Source organism: Urocitellus parryii, chromosome 2 (assembly GCF_045843805.1).
Source record: "Urocitellus parryii isolate mUroPar1 chromosome 2, mUroPar1.hap1, whole genome shotgun sequence".
In the NCBI taxonomy this organism is placed as follows: Eukaryota; Metazoa; Chordata; class Mammalia; order Rodentia; family Sciuridae; genus Urocitellus; species Urocitellus parryii.
In genome coordinates, this window is record NC_135532.1 from 157,253,834 (window position 1) to 157,274,371 (window position 20,538).

The following is a 20,538-nucleotide window of genomic DNA, read 5'->3' on the forward strand; positions in this document are numbered from 1 at the left end:
TATTTTGGCTCACAATTTCAGAGTTTTCAGTCCACAGTCACCTGGCCCTTTGTTTGAGCCCATGGCAGTGAAGTACATCAGGGAAGGAGCAGGTGGCAGAGGGTTTCTAACTTCATGGCAGACAGGAAGCAAGGAGAAAGAGAGTAAGGGGCTAGTGTCCCACTTGAAGGACAGAACCCTAATGACCTAACTTGTTTCCACTAGGCATCAACTCCTAAAGATTTCACTCTAATAGTGCCACAGGTTGGTGATAAGTTTTTAACATATGGGCCTTTTGGGGACACTTCAATTAGAACATGAGTCTAAAATTTTCTTTCCTTCCTTCCTTCTTTCTTTCCTTCTTTCTTTCCTTCTTTCCTTCTTTCCTTCTTTCCTTCTTTCCTTCTTTCCTTCTTTCCTTCTTTCCTTCTTTCCTTCCTTCCTTCCTTCCTTCCTTCCTTCCTTCCTTCCTTCCTTCCTTCTTTCTTTCTTTCTTTCTTTCTTTCTTTCTTTCTTTCTTAAAGAGAGTATGAGAGGTTAGGTTGGTGAATCTATGTCCGTCATAACAGATTAAGTAAGATTTTTAGACCAATCCCAACTTGCCTTCAAGTTAAGGAAGCACAAGAGTCTTTTCAAGGTTCCTGTAGGGAATTCCTAGTCTTCTCTGAAATTCCCTGGAGGATTATTTAGGGCAAATAACTAGATTTCCAAGAGTGGTCAACAGTAAAGTGAGGATGTTATTATATTACTTTTAATGGTGAAAAATGTCAGAACTGGGCAAAAAAGAGCTACCAAGTTTGGAGTAAGTTCTGAGACCCAGAATACTATCCTAATGGCCTGTAGCCACTAACTATCCTATGATAGCATAGTTGTCTTTCTCTAGGAGTTTGAGGAAAACAAATTACTATGTGATATTAAATTGTTTTAATATTCCTTCAAAAGAAGCAAAATATTATGCTGAAACCATATTTATAAAGTGACAGAAGTCGGACAACCGCTGTGTATACAGGAAAACCATGATAAAAGGAGGACACCCTAGGCAATTTTCATTTCCCAACACTCTTGCAGGTGGTTGGGGATCATGTGATTTAATTCTAGCTAGTGGACTGGGGCCACAGTGAAGTGCACCATTCCAAGTCTTGGCCATGCACATTTTTACTTGTGTGAGCCCTGAACTCTCTCTTCCAAATCTGTAACATCACAATTGAGAAGAAATCTGACTTCTGGAATTAAAATCCAGATATTTGCCCTGAATAATTCTTAAAGGGATCTCAGAGAAGACTAGGAATACCCCAAAGGAATAAAAGATTCTTGTGCTTCACTTAGGGTGGGCTGGGATTGGTCTGGGAATCTTACTTAATCTGTTATAACGGACATAGATTCACCAACCTATCCCCTCACCTGCTCTTTAAAAAATGAAAACACTTTAGACTCATGCTGTCATTAAAGTGTCCCCGAAAGGCCCATAAGTTAAAAACTTGTCACCAATATGTGACACTATTGGAAGTGAAATCTTTAGGAGTTGGTGCCTAGTGGAAGCAAGTTATATGGCTTATTTTCAATTCTGACCTATATTAGACTCCGACTTGGGCAAAACCCAAATTTTTATTGTTTTAAGCTACAAAAATTTTGTAGTTATTCATTAGAATAATTTAACTGCTATCAATAACAAGTGCCCTGTTAAGCTCACACTGTGAAACAGGGATCTAGTGCTGGATGGGAAAGATAAAAGAAAGAAGGGAGGAGCCCTTCTTTCTTTCCTTTTTCCTCATGAGGAAGTCTTTCAGAACAAACATCAGAAATGCATTCATCTGGGGTCAGAATGAAACTCCACATTGAATTGTCTTGGAGCCTGTGTCCTGAACTCGGAGGCTGATCAGGGAGGCACACAGCCTGCAGGGGAGCAGGACAATGATCAGAGTTTGCCATTTGGTCACAGGTAGGGGCCCTACTTTTCATGACCATCTTTCTCCTTATGGGGGTGGGGTTGTCTCATAAGCAGGTGTGGAAATCTATGAGAAACAAGTCCTCATGGCTCCAGAGCCCAGGGTTAGGACCACTCCTTTGCCAACTCATCACTATGGCTCTCACAAACTTAGGTCAAACTTTCATGCCTGTCCTTGGCTGCTGGGATTTCATGCCTCTCCCAGTGAAGAATCCTATAGATCTCCATAGGTTAAAAGGAACTCTTATGGGGTGAAATGTTTATCTCCTAAATTCATATATTGAAGCCTAACCCCCAGTATCTCAGAATGAGACTGTATTTGGAGACAGGAGTTTTAAAGAGGTAACTGAGATAAAACAAGGCTGTTAGGGTGGGCCCTAACCTAACAGCACTAGTGTCCTTAGAAGAAGAGGAAGAAACACCCGGAATGTGTACAAACAGAGGAAAGACCATGTGGGGACAGTCCAAGAAAGAAGCGGCCATGTGTCTACAAGCCAAAGAAGGGACCTTGGGAGAAATGAAGCCTGGCAATCCCTTCATCTCAAATTTGTAACTCCAGAACTGTGAGAAAATCAATATCTATTTTGTAATCCACACAATCCTTGTATTCTGTGATGACAGCTCTCACAAACTCATGTAGCAACACTCATACTCCACATCACTAAAAGCTTTAAGACATTCCTCTGATTTCCACGGCAGAGGCTTTCATTCCTGCTGCAACCGACTGTCCCTACACAGGAAGACAAAAGCATTGCTGGCCTGGTGTCAAAATCCTCTGCTTAGAAACACATTCTGCAGCCAGCAAACTGAATGTTTCAGATACAAGTTTCCTCACAGTTGTCTATGAAACGTCAAGAGTGCCTGCAAAAGCAAACAATGCTGTGGTTTAAGAGGAATGGAAATGGTACAGCCCTGAAGAATGCCTGCTAAACAATCAACACATTTCATGCCTGGTCAAGAAATCTTTAAAATGAGAACTCTCTCAAGCACATTTTTTTAAAAGAAAAACAAAGTACTTAAGATTATGATGATATAGTAAGACATTCCTTTTTGTTTTTCAAATGTAAGAAACTAAATGAAGAAAACAAAACAAAAAAAAATCCAAGCAACATTAAAACTTAAAAATTTGAAAAGCTAGTTATTTTAAAGGCAGTTCACTAGTTCTTTTATCTTCTCACACTGTTGTTTATCCATATCACAGAAATATGAGATTCTCAATAATCCAAAGACATGTGATTCCCCTTTAAATGATCTATGAAGTATTTTTGCTAACCATATCAGAATGAGACCCTACTTTCTGAAGATATGAAAAATATTTTCTTAGAAATGGAAAGAGATTTAAACATTCTCCTGACAGACTCAGTCAGACAATTAAAAATTAAATCAAATGGTGTGTATAAATTGAGACCATGTGGCAAAGTTTGATATAATTGAGTTCAGAGGAAGGAAAAAATGATGGAGCATCACTAGATACTTAAGATTGAGACCAGGGTGGGCGAACCATGGGCTGTGAGCCAAATCCCATGGTGCCCATTTGTTGGACTGCTTTTAAACTACAACCTCAAAGTTGGGTGGTTGCCACAGAGAACATGTGTCTCACAGAGCTGAAAATATTTAATAGCTAACCCTTTACAGAAAATGTTTGCCCATCCCTTCCACAGGTAATCAAACCAAAACAGATGTATTTTGGTAGAATATAAAATTTCAGGGCCTCCTTCCCCAAAGCACCTCCCTGGGTGGAGAGTAGTATATGGACCAAGTGTCAGGATTCTAGGCCAGTGGCATGACTCTCACCCATTTGAACATTTCAGGGAAACATTGGGACAGGATGAAAGTGACTACCTTGTTCGCAGCCCAGTCATGGTGGTCGGGGTTGACTCCACAGCAATGATGGACACCGGCTCACCTTTAAGCTGGCCTCCTCCCCTATGTGTAGGAGGGAGAGCATCAAAGTCAGTCACCAAAGCTCCAAGTCCTTCCATCAGTGACTGCACTGTCACCTCCCTCCCTCTAGCTATGCCAATAGTAACATTTGTAGAAATTAAACATGAAATAGTTGTATCATCCATAAAAGTGTAAGAAGCCCTAACTAGAATATTAGGCCTGGTATCCTGCCAACATAGAGCTCCAATATTTGCAAATAAGCGAACTATATCACACACACACACCACCAGCAGGACTCTGGGATGCTCAGTCAGGATTAGTCCTCACCAGACTAAGAACAAGTTCAGCAGCCAAGGAGCTGAGGGCCTCATAGTCAACTGCACTGCCAGGGTCTGGCCTTTTCCTGTGGGTCTCTCCTCTGCTTTCCTGGTCCCTTCAACTCCCTGGGTCCTGTCTTAATAGATTGCTCAGCTGGAGGCTGATGGTTTATGTGGATGTAAGACCTTGAACCTCTTCTTTTCTCAGGAAGGTTTTTCTTTGAGCTCTATAATTTCCAGCTTACTTTGGATTACTTGGAAGTTGATGCTTGTACATTAGCCCTGGCAATCTACTCAGATTCCTCCCAGCCCTGAAGTCAGATTCGACCAAGGCATTTTGATAGAATCTGCACTCACAGAGCAGATATGGTATGGGATTGTATACAGGATATTTTGAAAAATATGCTCATCTTTCCTTTCTGGATGCTAGATGTACTTATTGTGGCTACTATGAATCATTAACTAAAACTAGGTAGAGCTCATCTCCAACACCTCCAGCCAGCCCCTTCTTTTTCCAGCCCCTTCACCACTCATACCTTCTTTGGTTCTTTCTTTTCTTAACCTTAGCTGTGTGGATTTCCAGCTTCCAAAGCACTAAGATTATTATAATTGGTGAACTGCTCTCTGGCATTCAGATGTACCTGATGAGACACAGACTCTCTGAGGATTCATTCTTTCCTAACTGGGTTTATTTATAGGCACAGATTTGACGTTACCTGTAGTCACATTATTTTTTTCTTAACTACACAAAGGAGACATTCATTTTTGTTCCTCATGGAAGGAAGTAGGACAAACATCAAGGCCCAAAGATTTTGCCTTCATCAAAAAAATTATTTTAGACACTGACTCAGAGCCTCTTAAGTAGACCAGAATTTCTCACTATAGTCAGTTCTCTGAAGGAAAATGCCAGTGAGTGAGAGCAGAGATAACTCAAAGCTCAGAGAGGGCCAAATTTGGCCTGACTTTCTCATTAAATAGGGACCCTATAGGAATTTGGACAGAAAACAGACTGTGGTCAATTGAACATGTTAACAGGATTAAATTTGTTTTTAATCAAACACATTGAAAGTAAATTTCCAGGTGAACCTCTAATGATTTTCTTTGCTGACATACAGCTTTGACTTAATGAACAGTTCAGATAGATAATATAATCATCCTCAATTCCATGTGTTTATAATTGTGCCTTTGATCTGTAGAATGTGAAATGCTTTGCCATCACCAGGTTGCTGATCTTCCTTACCACCTTCTGTAACATGTGGGTGCTTCTTTATTCCCTAACTTTCCCAAGAAGCTAAGAAATACGATGTCAACAGTCATCAGCTTGTTATATGGAAGTTATGGAAAGATCCAGAAGTGCCTGAGTCCCATCCAATTGAGTTTCCTATTAAGACTCAGCTGCTTCAACAGAGATTCAATAAGGCTCTTAGCTATGGGCTCTGCCCTCACCAAACAAATGGCTAAGTGTACAGGCAGGGGTGCGGGAAAACCTCACTCTGCTCTGATGTTATACAGCACCCGACTTTTTAGTTCTTTCCTCCATAATTCAGCATTTTCAGTCTGTTTTTTGAATGCTGAAGGAAGAGACTTGACACAGGGGACCCAGATAATACACATGGTCCTTATACATCACTTTTTAAGAATGTGTTATCCTGAGTCACATCTGAGAGCAGAAGCTGATTAAATTTAAAAAAAAAATTATATGAAGGTATTCCCTTGTGTTAATAGTGGTGCATTTAGTGGAAGATTCCCTTACAGTGTTAGTTTCTTTGGTAACATCCCAAAAGAGGTCAGAAAAGCAGCCAAACACAGTGAGTCCTATTCATTCAAGTATCCTGAAATACATAACTATTGTCTTTTCCAAAATAATCTTAGTTACCTAAAACTTTCTATTTCTTCCTCTTTCTCTAAAACTTTCAAATTCTGCTTTAGCTTCCATGAGTTCTAAATGGAAATGAAGAATCTTGCTTTCCAGATTATTTTTCAGAGCTCCCTGGAATAAGTTTAAAAAAAATAAATGAAGTATTATTTTGACAAAACTTATTGAGAAAGATCTAGGTTCAAATCAGGTACCTGAGAACTGGGTGACATGAAAAATGAATGATTGCTTTGTCGTTTCACTAACAGCTTTGACATTCTAATGTCTTTCAGCTTAGCTCAAGAACAAGAATTCTAAGGAATTTTTAAAAATAGAAATTTTCAATCTTGTCTGTAACATATTTATATGCTTACATTTATTACACTTGACTTTTTTCTAACATATTCCATCTTCAGGGTGAATCAATAAATGTATCAAAGTTGGGACAAAACTACCACCTTATATCTTTTAATTCCAACATCTCAGACGGTTGGAAGTTGAATGTGTTCAGAGAACAAGAAATAGAATAGTGCCCAAATATTGTCATATAAAGAACAAATAAAAGAATTTAGAATGCACTAGACACATAGCACTAAGTTTGAGCCATTGTTACCTAAATGAGTACTATTACTACAAATGGATTCTTGTGACACATGGAGAGATCCCCTGAGCCTTTGATTGTTGCCTAGGTCAGGGAATTGTTTCCAGGGATGTTTTAAAGGAGATTCAATGCTAACAGTGTAAGTTTGATGAAATCTTTAAAAATTTGTTTCACAGATAAAATGTCTTTAAAGAAGAAGAAGCAACACACACATGGAGCATGCTAATGTTATATAAGGGCATAAGCATGATGCTCCCTTGCTCAGTTAACTCTGGACAGTTCTGAGGGCAGCGGAAACTTTGGGTAATGTTTTATAACCTGCTCTGAGGAGTGATTAACACATACCATCAAAAGTTAAAAGTAAAATTGACTAGAGATTTTCATAAGGCCTCCTTTCATAGTCTTTGAACACTACCTTCAATAGAAAAGAAAACAAAATGGTTGGATGGCAATTTCCTCAGAGAGAATGGTATAGTTTCTTCAGGAGGAAACTTTCACTTCTAACCCTCTAGAATACCCTGAGAAAGTGAATCTTTGTAGAGAAGGTGACCTGTGATAATTTGAGTTTTATGGAATTAAAAGAAGAAATAATAATGTTTTTCACAAGTGCTCAACCAGGAAAAGAAATAATCCAAAGCCAGGAGTATATGTCCAAATGGATGGAGTATTTATGATGCGGCTGAAGATACAACTTGAGAAAAGGCTAATAGCACGCATTGCCACCTAGTGGTACTAAATGGTATGAGCGCTGTGGTCTTAAGTCATCACCTTTGATGTGAGTCCTGGTTGATTCAATATACAAAGATGTTTGTATGTTACATAGGACTAAAATCACCTCTTTCATATTAGGTTTCCATGAAACGTTCCTTCTCTCCACTACTTCTTTTTTTTTTTTTATTTTTTTTTTATAGGTGCTTCTGATCCCATGAAATGAATGGTACTTCCCTGTTTTACAGATGAAGGAACAGATTCTGAGATTGTTAAGTGGCATGATCCAGGCCACCCTCCATTAAAGAGCAAATTAATTTCTAAAAAAATAAAATCACCTCTTTCAAACATATTTCTCATTGTCTGGTTATAATGTTTACATTTATACCATAAAATTTACTTTTTTTAGTTAGGATGTTAGCTTCAGAAAGCCCCCAGCCAGGATGCAGAAGGCCAAAGATAACAACAAGATGAAACTAAATGTTGCTATCAGACACCACACTGCCACCTGAAGGGATTCTATATAAAATGAGGATGATCACAGGCAACATTTGTGCATAAAAAAGCAAGAGCTGTGCGCTTGAAAACTCTTCATAAAGGGTAATGTGGACTTACCTTCTTCTGCATCGCAGCTTTCTTACAGAATTGCAGTGGTGAGGTTTAACAGACAATGCTTGTCCAGTGCAGTTCTGTAGGTCTAAATTTCTATTACTATATTTTCCAAAAGTTCCCTTCCCCAAATTGACTGTTACACTTTTTACAATCATTCTCTCTATCGGTGAGAATACAGATTATACACACACACACACACACACACACACACACATATATCTCCATATGTATATCTCCGTACTGGGGATTTAACCCAGGGGCTTTGAGAAAGCTAGGCAATTGCTTTACCACTGAGGTATTTAGAGTCAGGATCTCACTAGGATTACAGGCATGTGCTGCTATTAGGTGCTATATAATAGTGTCCTTGTGTCTATTCAGAAGGTTGAGTAAAACTGATGAAATTCATCTGGGAGGAAAAAGGACCTTTAGGGCTTTTATACCATCTCATAACTGTCACAGCACAACTCCCTTTTTAGTTCAGCATCATTTTTAGAAAAAGATCTTCTTAGTGACCCTTTCAATCTCTAACACACACTCAGGGATAAAGCCAGAGATTTTTGCTGAACTTTGAGTCCATAACACTGAAAACATTCCTGAAAAACTGTAGAAGCACATATCTGAAAACATCTCTGGGAATTTCATTGGAAAAACTAAAGGTTTTTTTTTTTTTTTGAGGGAAGGTGTCTTTGATCACTCTATTTAAAAGGTGTGCAGCTATGAGGGTGTATATTCTTTCAACTTTGGATGAGTACTTGTTGAGTTCTTCCTATAGGCCAGCAAAGTTCCAGGCCAGTGCTTCCCCCAATGTTAGCCTGCATAAGAAACATCAAGGGATCTAGTTAAAATGCAGATTCTGATTCTTTGGAGCTGGGGAGACGTCTGAGATTCTGAATTTCCCACAAGCTCCTGGGTGGTGCCTATGCAGCTTGTCCGTAGGCTGCATTCTGAGTAGTGAGGGTATGGGCACTGGGGATAAACGGGGGAACAAGATAGCCACAGTTGCTCTAGTCATTAGAATCAGGAGATTTGTATTCACTAGTGTTCATCCTGATCTCTGGGCCTCATTTTCTTCCTTTGTAAATGGGAAAAATAGTTTTTAGGGGGTGATTACCTAAAATGATGCATATCAAGCATCTGGCATGGTACCCAGCATATAGTAATCAATTAAGCCAGTGTCAGGATATGGTTGCAGATTTTCTCTTTTGCTTGGTGGGGAAAACCTCTTTTTCCTGGAGATCATACCTCCCTTTCTTCCAGTGTCACTTGGGCTTCAATCTTCTCTTGTCCAATCAGTTTCTTGATCTTTTCCATTTCAGGTAAAGTCTGGGTCCCTTTTCTATCCTGGTTTTTCAAGCTAGAAATCTGTTCTGGAGAGAGGGAAGAATAGCAAAGTGAGTGAGAGGGCTCAGCCTCAGACCCATGGTAACAAGCACATCCGAATACTCCTAGAGGCCTGCTGGGACTGTGTTCGTGCAGTCCTTTGGAAATTGATAGCAGAGCCACCATTAAGTCACAGAGGATCTCTGTTACAATTAGAAAAAGGCATCCCTTTGTCTACATATTCTTTTGCTATCTGCCAGGAAACTGTCAGCAAATGGGAAGGATGGTGCTTCTTAAAGTCCGGGACATTGGACAGCCTGTGCACCCTGCAGGGTGGTTCTGCTTGTTAGAGCCATTTCAGAGTCTACCTGGAAGTACACCCAGACACAGATCTGGAATTCCTACACTTCCAGTGGAAGTGCTTAGCTGTCAACACAGTGCAAGCCACTATTAAACATTAGGATAAGACTTTAAAGCATCAGGTGAGTCACTGTCTGCCAGCATCCAATGCATGGCCTCAGATAGGCTAGATGAACACAAGGGGCTCAGGGAAGACAGTGACTTCATGGATTTTATTTCCCCTTTCACTGCAGCCTGGACTTGGAACTCAGAATCTCTTTGAATTCCTATAAATATTTACTTCAACTCAAGCACTTGAAAGTTTTGACTATCTTAGTATGAACACAGCCTGTGATAAAGGCTTCCAGAAGTCACAAAACCTCTGCCACCTTATACCGGCCTAGTATAGTGTAGGTCTTGTATCTCTGGAAATTACATCACCCTGAGGAGTAGAGAGAGCCCAGGAGTTTACCTGTTCTAGTTCTGAGATCTGGAACTGGTAAAATGTGTAAATTTTTTTCCCCTGTACTGAGGATTGAATGCAGATCCTTGTGTACACTAACAGAGTGTTCTGCTACTGGGATATATGCTTACCTTTTAAAATATTTATTTGGAGATGGAATCTCACTAAGTTGTTCAGGTTGTCCTTGAACTTGTGATCCTTCTGCTTCAGCCTCCTGAGCAGTTGGGAGTATAGGTAAGCCTGAGTAAGATATGACAAAAGTTTTAAGAAGTATAGAACAATGCATTAGATGAGAATTTTCATGCAAATTATACTCCCTTTTCACATATGTCCTATCCAAAGAACGGTTCCTCAGAGAAAACTCAGAGCAGCTTTTCTTAATTCTGACTGCACTTTAGAATCACTTGAAGAGCTTTTTAGAAAAGCCCAAACTCCAAGGCTCACTCTAGACTACATGTGGTCCTCAGATCAGCTGGCATAGGCCTTACCTAGGAATTATTAGAAATGCAAATTCACAGGCCCCATTTCCAACCTATTGAATCAAACTTTGGGGTTGTGCCCAGCCATCTGTGTTACAACAAACCCTCCAGGTTTGGATGTAGCTGAAGTTTGAATGAAATAAAAGCAGCTCCTTCTACCTAAAGAACCCAGTTATCGGCTGGCCACTGTCCTCTGGCTCCTGTGACTGCATGGATTTTATTTCCCCTTTCACTGCAGCCTGGACTTGGAACTCAGAATCTCTTTGAATTCCTATAAATATTTACTTGCCCTAAAACTTTAATAAATAATACATAATTTATTGACAATTTCATAAGAAATGGGGGAAATAAGATTGTTCTGAACCCCTTACCAATAGTAAGCTATGTGAAAATCCTCAGGCACACTTAGTCTCTAAGTGTGTTGCTTCCAAGGAACCCTCATGCTCTCCTGCACAGTCCCTCAACCTCTCATCATGTGGCTCCTAAACATGACACATTTTTTTCCTCTTAATGTCTTCTACGTATCCGCTCCTGTGCTGAGATTTCTATTCATCCTAGATCCACCCATCATGACGTCCACTTAACAGGTCCCAGTGCTCTTGTGGGACCCTTTAGTCACTCCAGCATCCTCTGTGATGGCGTGGTTTATTAAAGTGCTTCCTCCATCACCCCCATAACCCAGCACTCAAGAATTCTTCATGAATGAAATGTGTTCTCTTGCTTACGTCTCCTGCAGGGTTGCTGGCTGTCCCATTCTTACTCTCTCATTACACTTCTTAGATGAAAGGAACTGTATATGCCAAAGCTTTCCTGCTCCACTGCTATTAAACTGAAAAAGGTCCCCATGAATCAACATGCACCACACAACTCGTCCCATCAGTCAGAGCTCTCCAGAGGAGTGGAAACAGTAGAATGTATATATAAGAGGGGCTTATTAGGCTGGCTTACACGATCAGAGGCTGACAGTTCCACAGTAGTTGTCTGCAGGCTGGATAGCTGAGGAAGCCAGTAGCTGCTCAGCCCAAGAAGCTGGAAATCTCAGAACAAAAGGGACCAGTGATGTAGCCCCAGCCTAACACTGATCACCTGGATGCCCCAGGAGAGTGGCTGGTGCAAGTCCATGTACAAAGGTTGGATAATCTATCATCTGATGTCCAGAGATGATGGCAGCAAACAAAACAACACTTCAACTGAAGAAGCGTCTAGCCTGTGGGAGCTGCCCTTTTCTTCTGTGTTTTGTTCCATCTAGTCCCCCAGTCCACTGGACCAACATTGGACCACACATTTGATGTGGATCTTTCTCTTTTCTCTGACCAACAAGGTTCTGGAAACCACCCACAGAAATACACCCAAAGTGTTTGTGTGCTTTACCAGTGTTCTAGTCATCGCTCATTTCTACCAGGTGAAGAACCAGAATTCAACATCACAGAGCTCAATAGAGCAGTGTGGTAATAAAGCTCCCCCCATCTTTTTTGGGTGGAATCCTACAAAACTAGTCTCTGCTCAGCATTCAAGAAGGCTCTGTGCTCAAGCAACAACTCTTTGCTCACTGGATTTCTGACCATGTCACTTCACTTTTTGTTTATTCTTCCTAAGAGGATATCCTGATACTTTATCCAACCTAAAACAGGAGTCTTATAAAATAATTACATTCATTGTGACTACTTTAGAAATACTTGATTAGTACCCAGAAAACAGGAGTGTACTTTGGGTGATCCATCCTGCTGAGGGACTCAGGACATGAGATTTTCAATGGTAAAACTGGGGAATTCCAGGGCAAATAAAAAGAATAGGTCACCCTTACATTACTGATAATTTTATATTTAATAAAAGCTACCTATTTAGCTGTTTAACTTGCTAACCATGAGCACCTACTTAGTTGCTTAGCATAGGTAAATAAATGTGAGAGAGTAAGAAACCAAATTCTTATTCTTGAAGAATATTGAACTCCAATTTTTTTTTTTTTAAAAAGGCAAAATAGTAATTGGGCTCAGGTGAGCTTGATTCTGCTAATCTAACTCATGTGAACCCCATCCTAAAAGCAAATCAGGCAGATCTTCAAATTTCCAAACTGAAAAACATAGGATCCTAAATATATTTGTAGTTGCCTAGCTCTAGGGGATTTAGATGTAATGGTTTATATATTTGGCATTCAAATAATTGTTAAATCAAAAGGATCTTCAAATATTACCATGTTGCCTATTATTTTCCTTTAGTTGTCACATCCTATAAAACTAGTTCAAACAAATTCATGTGGTCATAAAGCAGTCTATATTCTTTCCTTCTTTTCTACCCACCTAGTTTGGCAACTATTAATTGCTGTGACTATAAGAAGAAGAAAAACTTACATGGGAGAAAAGTTTATTTTAGGTTCACAGTTTCAGAGGTCCAATCCATGTCTGGCTGAGTGCATTGTTCTGGGCCTGAGGTGAGACAGAACATAATGGGGGGTGGTGGTGGCAGAAAAAGGTGGCTCAGCTCATGACATTCAGGAAGCAGAAAGTCATAGAATGCAGGAGGAACCAAGGACAAGATATAGTTCAAGGACATGGCCCCTGTCAGCCACACCCACTTGCTTATCATTACAAACCAGTAATCCATTCAAATCATCAATCCTTCAAATGGATTATTCCATTGAGGAGGTTAAAACTCTCATAATCCAATCTTTTCACCTCTGAACACTGCCACATTGCCTACTATATGAGATTTTGAGGGGGCACACTTAGCTGCTCAGGCACTAAGAGGCTACTGTAGCCAGGGTCCAAAAAGGCCCAGCTACTATTTAAGCTGGTAGCAGACCTTGGCATATTCCATGTGGTGCTGTTTCTGCAAGGAATGCAGGATGCTGAAGTTAAGAGCTCATGAAGGCTTCCACTGAGATTTCAAAGGAAGGCATGGTATTTTAGGCAAAGAGTAGCAGAGTCAGAATTCCTGTGGGTAACCCGAGTGGGTGATGCATGAAGTTGTGACAATGAAACCAACACTGCAATGGAGACTTGAAGAAGTAAGAAATATGAGGACTGTGGACCATCTGCCAAAAATGTCTGCAGTCTGTGGACAGAGTCAGGTCAGGAGAGAGGCCAGGTGGGTTGCAACCAACAAGGCCATAGGAGTAGGGCTGCCCAAGCCCTTTTGGGCCCACATCTCCCTACCACATGCCTCCAATGCTGAACATGGAGTTAATGAACTTAATATTTGCCCTGCCTAATTTTTTGTCTTGGTTTGGACCCCCCCCCCTCCCTTTTTATGCTCCCATTTCCTCTGTTTTGGAATGGGAATGTCTTCCCTTTGCCATTGTATACTGTATGTGTGGATTAGTAAGTTTTCTCTAGAGGAACGGAACCAAGAGAATATTTATATGTATGATTATAAAAAGGGGAATTTATTAGATTGGCTTCATCGCCAGAAGCTGGATTATCCCACATACCTCTGGCTGCACACCAAAGAACCAGAGGAACCAATAATTGCTCAGTTCAAGAAGCTGTAGCCTCAGATAAAAGGGCCAATAATGCAGCCCAAGTCCAAGACTAAAGACCCAGGAACACCTTGGAGAATCACTGTTCAGAGTCCAGACGAAAAGAGAGAAGGAGCTGGAGTCCAACACTCTCAGATAATGGTGGCAGCAATCAATACACCCACTAAGAATAGAGCTTACATCTGCCTCAGATTCCTCCTGCTTGGGCTTTTTGTTCTATCTGGGGCTCAAATCTATTGGACTGTGAAGCTCATATTCAGATTAGATGGGGGTCTCTTCTCAATTTGCTGCCCCACATGCTAATTATCTATGGATGTGTCCTTTGTGGACACATCCCGAAGTATTAATCCTAGAAACTCATAATCCAATCAAGTTGACATTCCAGATTAACCATCACACATTAAAGAAACCATTAAACAAGATGACAGGAACTTTAACTTGAAATCTTCAATTATTAGAAGCAAATGACAGATTTGATATAAGGAGGCATTGCAGTTCAAAGCCCCATTTTTCTGGGGTCCAGAATTTTTGTAAAACACCTACCACAGGTATTTTTAGTATCTGTCATTTCAAAACCCTTTTTAAGTTACTGCAGATACAGAGATGGATCACTTGGTACTCCTTCTGGGACAGAACACAGCAGTTGTTCTACAACTACACAGTAATGCGGCTCAACGATTTAGGTGAAGACCGCAAAAAATATCATTTCTGGTTGAAGTTAAAAAGAAATGTATTGATCTGCGCTGGATTTCTGCCAAGTTACCAGGCCAGGGACACATCCTTTTCAGTAAACCCTTAATGATTATAAGCTGAGGTTAGTCTGATGCTTTCTCTCAAATATACAGTCTCTCAACCACTAAGCAAATATTTTCAGTACTGTACCCTGGTACTGGGTCTTCATTTAGCTAGTCTCCAAATTTCTATAGCTCCTGAGAGAAACTTTTAAAACCTCTTCATGGCATTGGCTATGAAATTGGTATTCTAATCCTAGGTGTAGCCTGGGGATGACTTCTTTTCAAAGCAACCTCTATCCCACAAAGCAGGCTGATAGATGCTAATATGTTTCTAAATATCACTGTCCATTTTCACAGAGCTGCACTTGTTAGTCTATAAGTTATACACCAGAGACACAACTATGATGAATGAATATGTATATTTATACACATACATACTCAATTATTTAGGTGTTCCAAATAATATGTAGTATTTTAAGTGATATCCCAGTTTTCAGACCATAGTTTGAAGATATATCTTCAATAGAGATTTCACTTGTACCCCTACAGAGGGGCTTCTTTCTTCTCCTGGACTTCTTTATAGTCTCTTCCATTTTAACAATACGTTTTAGCCTCCTAGAGTATGTGCTTCTTGCCACTAGTGATGATTTTGCTCTGGTCTTGGGCTTGCTCAAGCATGCTGCAAAGATTTGCTAAATACATCATGAGATCTTGAAGACACAGTCATTATTCTCAGACTCCTATGTGTGATCAGCCCCAAGTGAAGGATAATCCTGCACTACTCACCTAGCATCCTCCAACTCTTCAGTTCTCTGGATGACATCATGTTCATAATTCTTTCTCCACTGCACTACTTTAGTATTGCCTTTGGATAGGGTCCAGTGAAGCTTAGCCTTGATCTCTGGTTCTTCCTCACAAAAGGTCATAGTCATGCCTAGTTGACAGCAAATGGGCCAGGGAACTCTTGAGACTAGAAGGGACACATGTTTTAAAAATGGCATACCATCATTAACAAGGAAATTCTTGGAGGTGACATAATTTTTTTTAAAAGATAAAGTTAATAACAACCTGCCACAATTCAAGCAGAACTTCAACCTCACAAGATAATACCAGGGGTGAAATTTGGGACAAGAAGAGAAAGGATAGAGAGTAACTAATTTTCCATTAAGACAGGAAAGAGTTCCATTTAGGGAAATGGCAATCCAACTATGTGGGCTTCAGTGATGGACAGGCTTGGAGTCCTAGAAGTAGTGGAGAACACAAAGGTAGCAAGGAGAAGCTCATTATTATTTAGGCACTAAGATTTGTTTTAACTGATATGTGAGACTCAGACTCTGTTTGAATCACAAAGAACTACTGTGTTTCAGACTAGCCTCTTTATTCTGTGGATTAAGAAACATCTTTAATCTTACCTGTAAACCTCTGAAAACTTCACCTCTCATCACTTTAAAATCATGCTCTCCAACAAGGCTTTCTATAGTAATCAAAATATTATAAGTGTACATTGTCTAAGATAATAATGAATAGCCACATGTAGCTGTTGAACACTGAGACTGTGCCCAGAACATGAGTTGTCAAAACTGAGTCTTCAATTTCATTTTAATTAATGTATGTTTAAATTTAGATAACTATCTGTACAGTATAGTAGCAGCTCCTGCTGAGTTTAATGAAAATTTCTATCATTAAATTGTGGTCTAGCCAAACAATCAGCATTATTCCTGGGAGGTGACCTCATATAGTAGGAAGAACAGGGACCTGACCAATCTTCATGGGTCCATTTCACAAATTAAAAGCAGAATCATCTTAGGCAACTGCAGCTCTGAACGCAAAGCTTATTTAATGGCACCCACAGCCAGACATCCTTGGGCAGTGAATGAGGAGCATTGATACAAGTTGAGTCTGAGCAGGACACAGGATTTGGAATCAGGTAAACCTGGATTAAAATTGTGGCTTCTCTTCTTCTTTAACATGTATTTTTGAGTACCCATTTTAGGCATTAGTATTATAGAAGTAAAGGAGACAAAGACAAAGTCTTTGCCTTCAGGAACCAGAAAAAAAAAAAAGAATAAGAGAATACACAAAAGTCATCATGTAAACTTATTAATAGACATTCTAGTAATTTTAAAAAACCCTACATGATAACATGATATATAATATTTGTCTTCTCATCATTCCCCAAAGAACTCTGGGGAGGGAATAGCAATGGAAATAGCAGTTAAAACAATTCTAAGGTATGAATTATAAAGGCTTATTTAAGAGGCAGACAGAAAGCCAGGGAAACTGGAGGGGATTAATGAAGGAAGCAGATGTGTGAGATAAGTTCACAAGAGGAGACTGGAGCCCAATCAAGGTGGCTTTGTAGACCAATGGGAAGCCCCTGTGAAGGCAGCCAGAAAGATTTTCTAAAATATAAATCAAGGCATTTCACTATGCAAATTCCTTCACATTGCATCTCTAGCTGTGTGACCTTCATCAAGTTATCTTCTTACAGCCATTGTTTCTTCATGTATAATGAATTCTACCTGCTTAATAAAACTGATACAAAACATGAGAGAAGTATCTAGAAAAACGTCTGATGTATAAACAGTGGTAGTAATTTAAAAACTTAGAGGCCCAGGATGGTCCCCAATTACCAGGCCCTCCCCCATAGACCTTCAGCCCCACCTGGAGCCTAGGTCTAGCCCACCTACATCTTGGGACACTGGAGCCATTTCCATAGCCCTCCCCACACAGTAGCCTCCATCTAGGGAGAACAGACAATGCCTGGAGACAGCTTAATGTCCAAATAGGCAGCTCATTGTAAGACCCATCCTTTCAGCCCCATCTCTAAAAATAGTTGCATCTATCTTGGAACACCCCCACTCCTATCTTGAGTTACCTCCACTATTGCTGCCACCACCTTTAGTTGCAGTAGCATCCACCTAGGGACACCGGCCATGGACTGGAAGCCCAACACCAAGGTGTGGTATAGATAATCTGCAGGGACACTACAAGATTATAGGATAGAAATTGCAATACCTCAGGTCCACACTGCAAGAAAGGAAGACACATAGACAACATGAAAAAACAAGGGAAGAAAGTGCTCCAAACAAACCAAGATACGACAATAATAGAATCCATGGACAGAGCAATTGATGAAATGTCAGAGAAGGAGTTCAGAATTTACCTAATTAAAATGATCTGCAAAATAAAAAGAATGACCTAAGGGATCAAATACAGACGAAAATCGATCTCTCCAAAAAGAGATAAGATAACAAATACAGGTAACCATTGATCACACCAACAAAGAGATAAAGGAGTAAATACAGGTAGCAAAAGATGACTTCAATATATAAAGATTCTGAAAAAAATCATAAATTCTTGAAAATAAGGAAAAAATAAACCAAATAAAAAACTCAATAGAAAGCATCACCAATAGACTAGGTCACTTGGAAGACAGATCATTACACAATGAAGACAAAATGTACAATCTTGAAAGTAAAGTTGACCACCCAATGAGGATGATAAGAAACTATGAACAGAATATCCAAGAATTATGGGATAGCATCAAAAGACAAAATGTAAGATTTATTAGGATAGAGGAAGGCACGGAAATTCAAAGGAAAGAAATGGAACCACCATTTGAAACAAGTTAACCTACTCTTCGTTCCGTACCCAAAGGACTTAAAATCAGCATACCATAGAACTGCAGCCACATCAATGTTTATAGCAGCTCAATTCATAATAGCTAAACTGTGGAACCAACCTAGATGCCCTTCAATAGATGAATAGATAAAGAAACTGTGGTATATATACAAAATGGAACCTTACTCAGTATTAAAAGAGAATAAAATTATGGCATTTGCAGGTAATGGATGGGGTTGAAGAACATCATGCTAAGCAAAGTAAGCCAATCCCCCAAAAACCAAAGGCTGAATTTTTTCTCTGATAAATGGATGCTGATCCATAATGGGGAAGGGGGAGGCAAGGGAAGGATGGATGAACTTTAATTGGGGAAAGGGAAGGGGGAATAGGGCAGGAAAGATGATAGAATGAGATGAACATCATTACCCTAGGTACATGTATGACTGCACATATGGTGTGATGCTACATCGTGTACAACCAGAGAAATGAAAAATTGTAATACATTAGCTTAATTTACAAATGAAGCTAAAATATAATTATCTAAAAATTATATATTCATAAATTGGGAGAGCCACATGTAAGCTTTTTGCTTCCCCAGCTGCTACAGGCTGAGCAGCATTCCTCTTCTATGTTCTACCACCATGATATTTCTACCTTGGAGCCAACTAACCATGGACTGAACTTCTAAAACCATGAGCCAAAATAAATTTTTCCTCTTCCATGTTGTTTGTTAGCTATTTTGATCACAGGGGTGAAACAAATATAGCTTCTGAGAGGGCATCTCAGGAGCTTGTAAGACCACAGCTATCTCAGGCTCAGTGAAGTTAGAGTGAAAATTTTCTTGAGAAGAGACCAGTGGGAATCCTTCTTGCACAAGCGGGCGGTGTGTGTGTGTGTGTGTGTGTATGTGTGTGTATGTGTGTGTGTGTGTGTGTGAAAAAAAAATATATATATATACCTTTTAGTGAGATCATGTATAAGTGAGGTACTGTGGTGTCATAGAAGAAAGATACTTGAACATAAACTAATAATTAGCCTGAAACACCTGAACTTAAAAAATTCATCTTTCATCTTTTCACTCTGCTTTCACCCTAAAGAGTAATTTTCCTTTGGGTCACCTGCTAACATTATTTATTCCATAGGAAAAAGATGACTACTTTCTACAACTCAAAGTAAAATAATATTTAGGTAACTCATCTCCACATTCTACTTTTCTGGGTAATTATATGCTTTTCAGTGAGCAATTCAGAATCAGATTCATAGACTTACTGACATTCTGTTAACAAAGCAAAATGGAAGCATATACATTGCTTACTCTAAATTTGGTAAACTGTAGAAGTGATTTTAATCACTTCCTAGTATTTACAAGGTCCAATATGGGTTTTTTTCCCATTACATCTATAGCACTTTCTCTTCATCTTTTTTTGGGGGGGAGGTAGAGTATGGTAAGAACCCAGAGGTGCTCTACCACTGAGCTGTATCCCCAGCCATTTTTAATATTTTATTTAGAGACAGGGTCTTGCTAAGTTTCTGATGCTGATTTTGAACCCTTGATCCCCCTGCCTCAGCCTTCTGAGCTGCTAGGATTACAAGTGTTTGAACAAAATTTTTTAAAAACACAATTAATGTTAGGAAATAATAAGTATGTTACCCTGATCTCTTACTCTAGCTGCCCTCTCAGTTCTTTAATTTACTGAGTAAAAGTGCTCTTTTCCCTAGTAAATTGGCTTATCAGGTCCCTGTTTTTGTTTTTGTACTTCCCCCTTGCTACTATCAAGTTCTAAAGCTCTCAACATTAAAGGAAGGATCAAGTTCTAAAGCTCTATCAAGTTCTAAAGCTCTCGACATTAAAGCAGCAGTTGTTATGGTTTGTATGTGAAGCATCCTCCAAAAGCTCACAAGTAAGACAATGTAAGAAAGTTTAGAAAAGAAATGATTGGGTTAATACTCTCACAACTCAATGAATTAATCCTCTGATGTGTGATTAAGTGATCCATATCTGGAAGAGATAGGCACTGGCTTTGTGATAAATATTTGTATCTGGTGAGTAGATTCTCTTTCTCTGCTCTCTGATCACCATGTGAACTGCATCCCTCCTCCATACTCTTCCATCATGATATTCAGCCTCACCTTAAGCCCCAAGGAATGGACCTGGCTGTATATGGATTGAGACCTCAGTAACCATAGCCTCCAAATAAACTTT

General features: G+C 39.6%; 1 protein-coding gene across 1 annotated transcript in view; it reads right to left on the minus strand.

Moving 5' to 3' along the window:
* Myh15 (myosin heavy chain 15) overlaps positions 1 to 20,538 on the minus strand; it is a 123,391-nt gene that overhangs the window by 18,147 nt on the left and 84,706 nt on the right. The window contains 4 exon segments of the mRNA XM_077795524.1: positions 3,767 to 3,850; positions 15,498 to 15,645; positions 17,402 to 17,454; positions 17,730 to 17,741. Of these exon segments, the coding sequence (XP_077651650.1) occupies positions 3,767 to 3,850; positions 15,498 to 15,645; positions 17,402 to 17,454; positions 17,730 to 17,741 (297 nt within the window).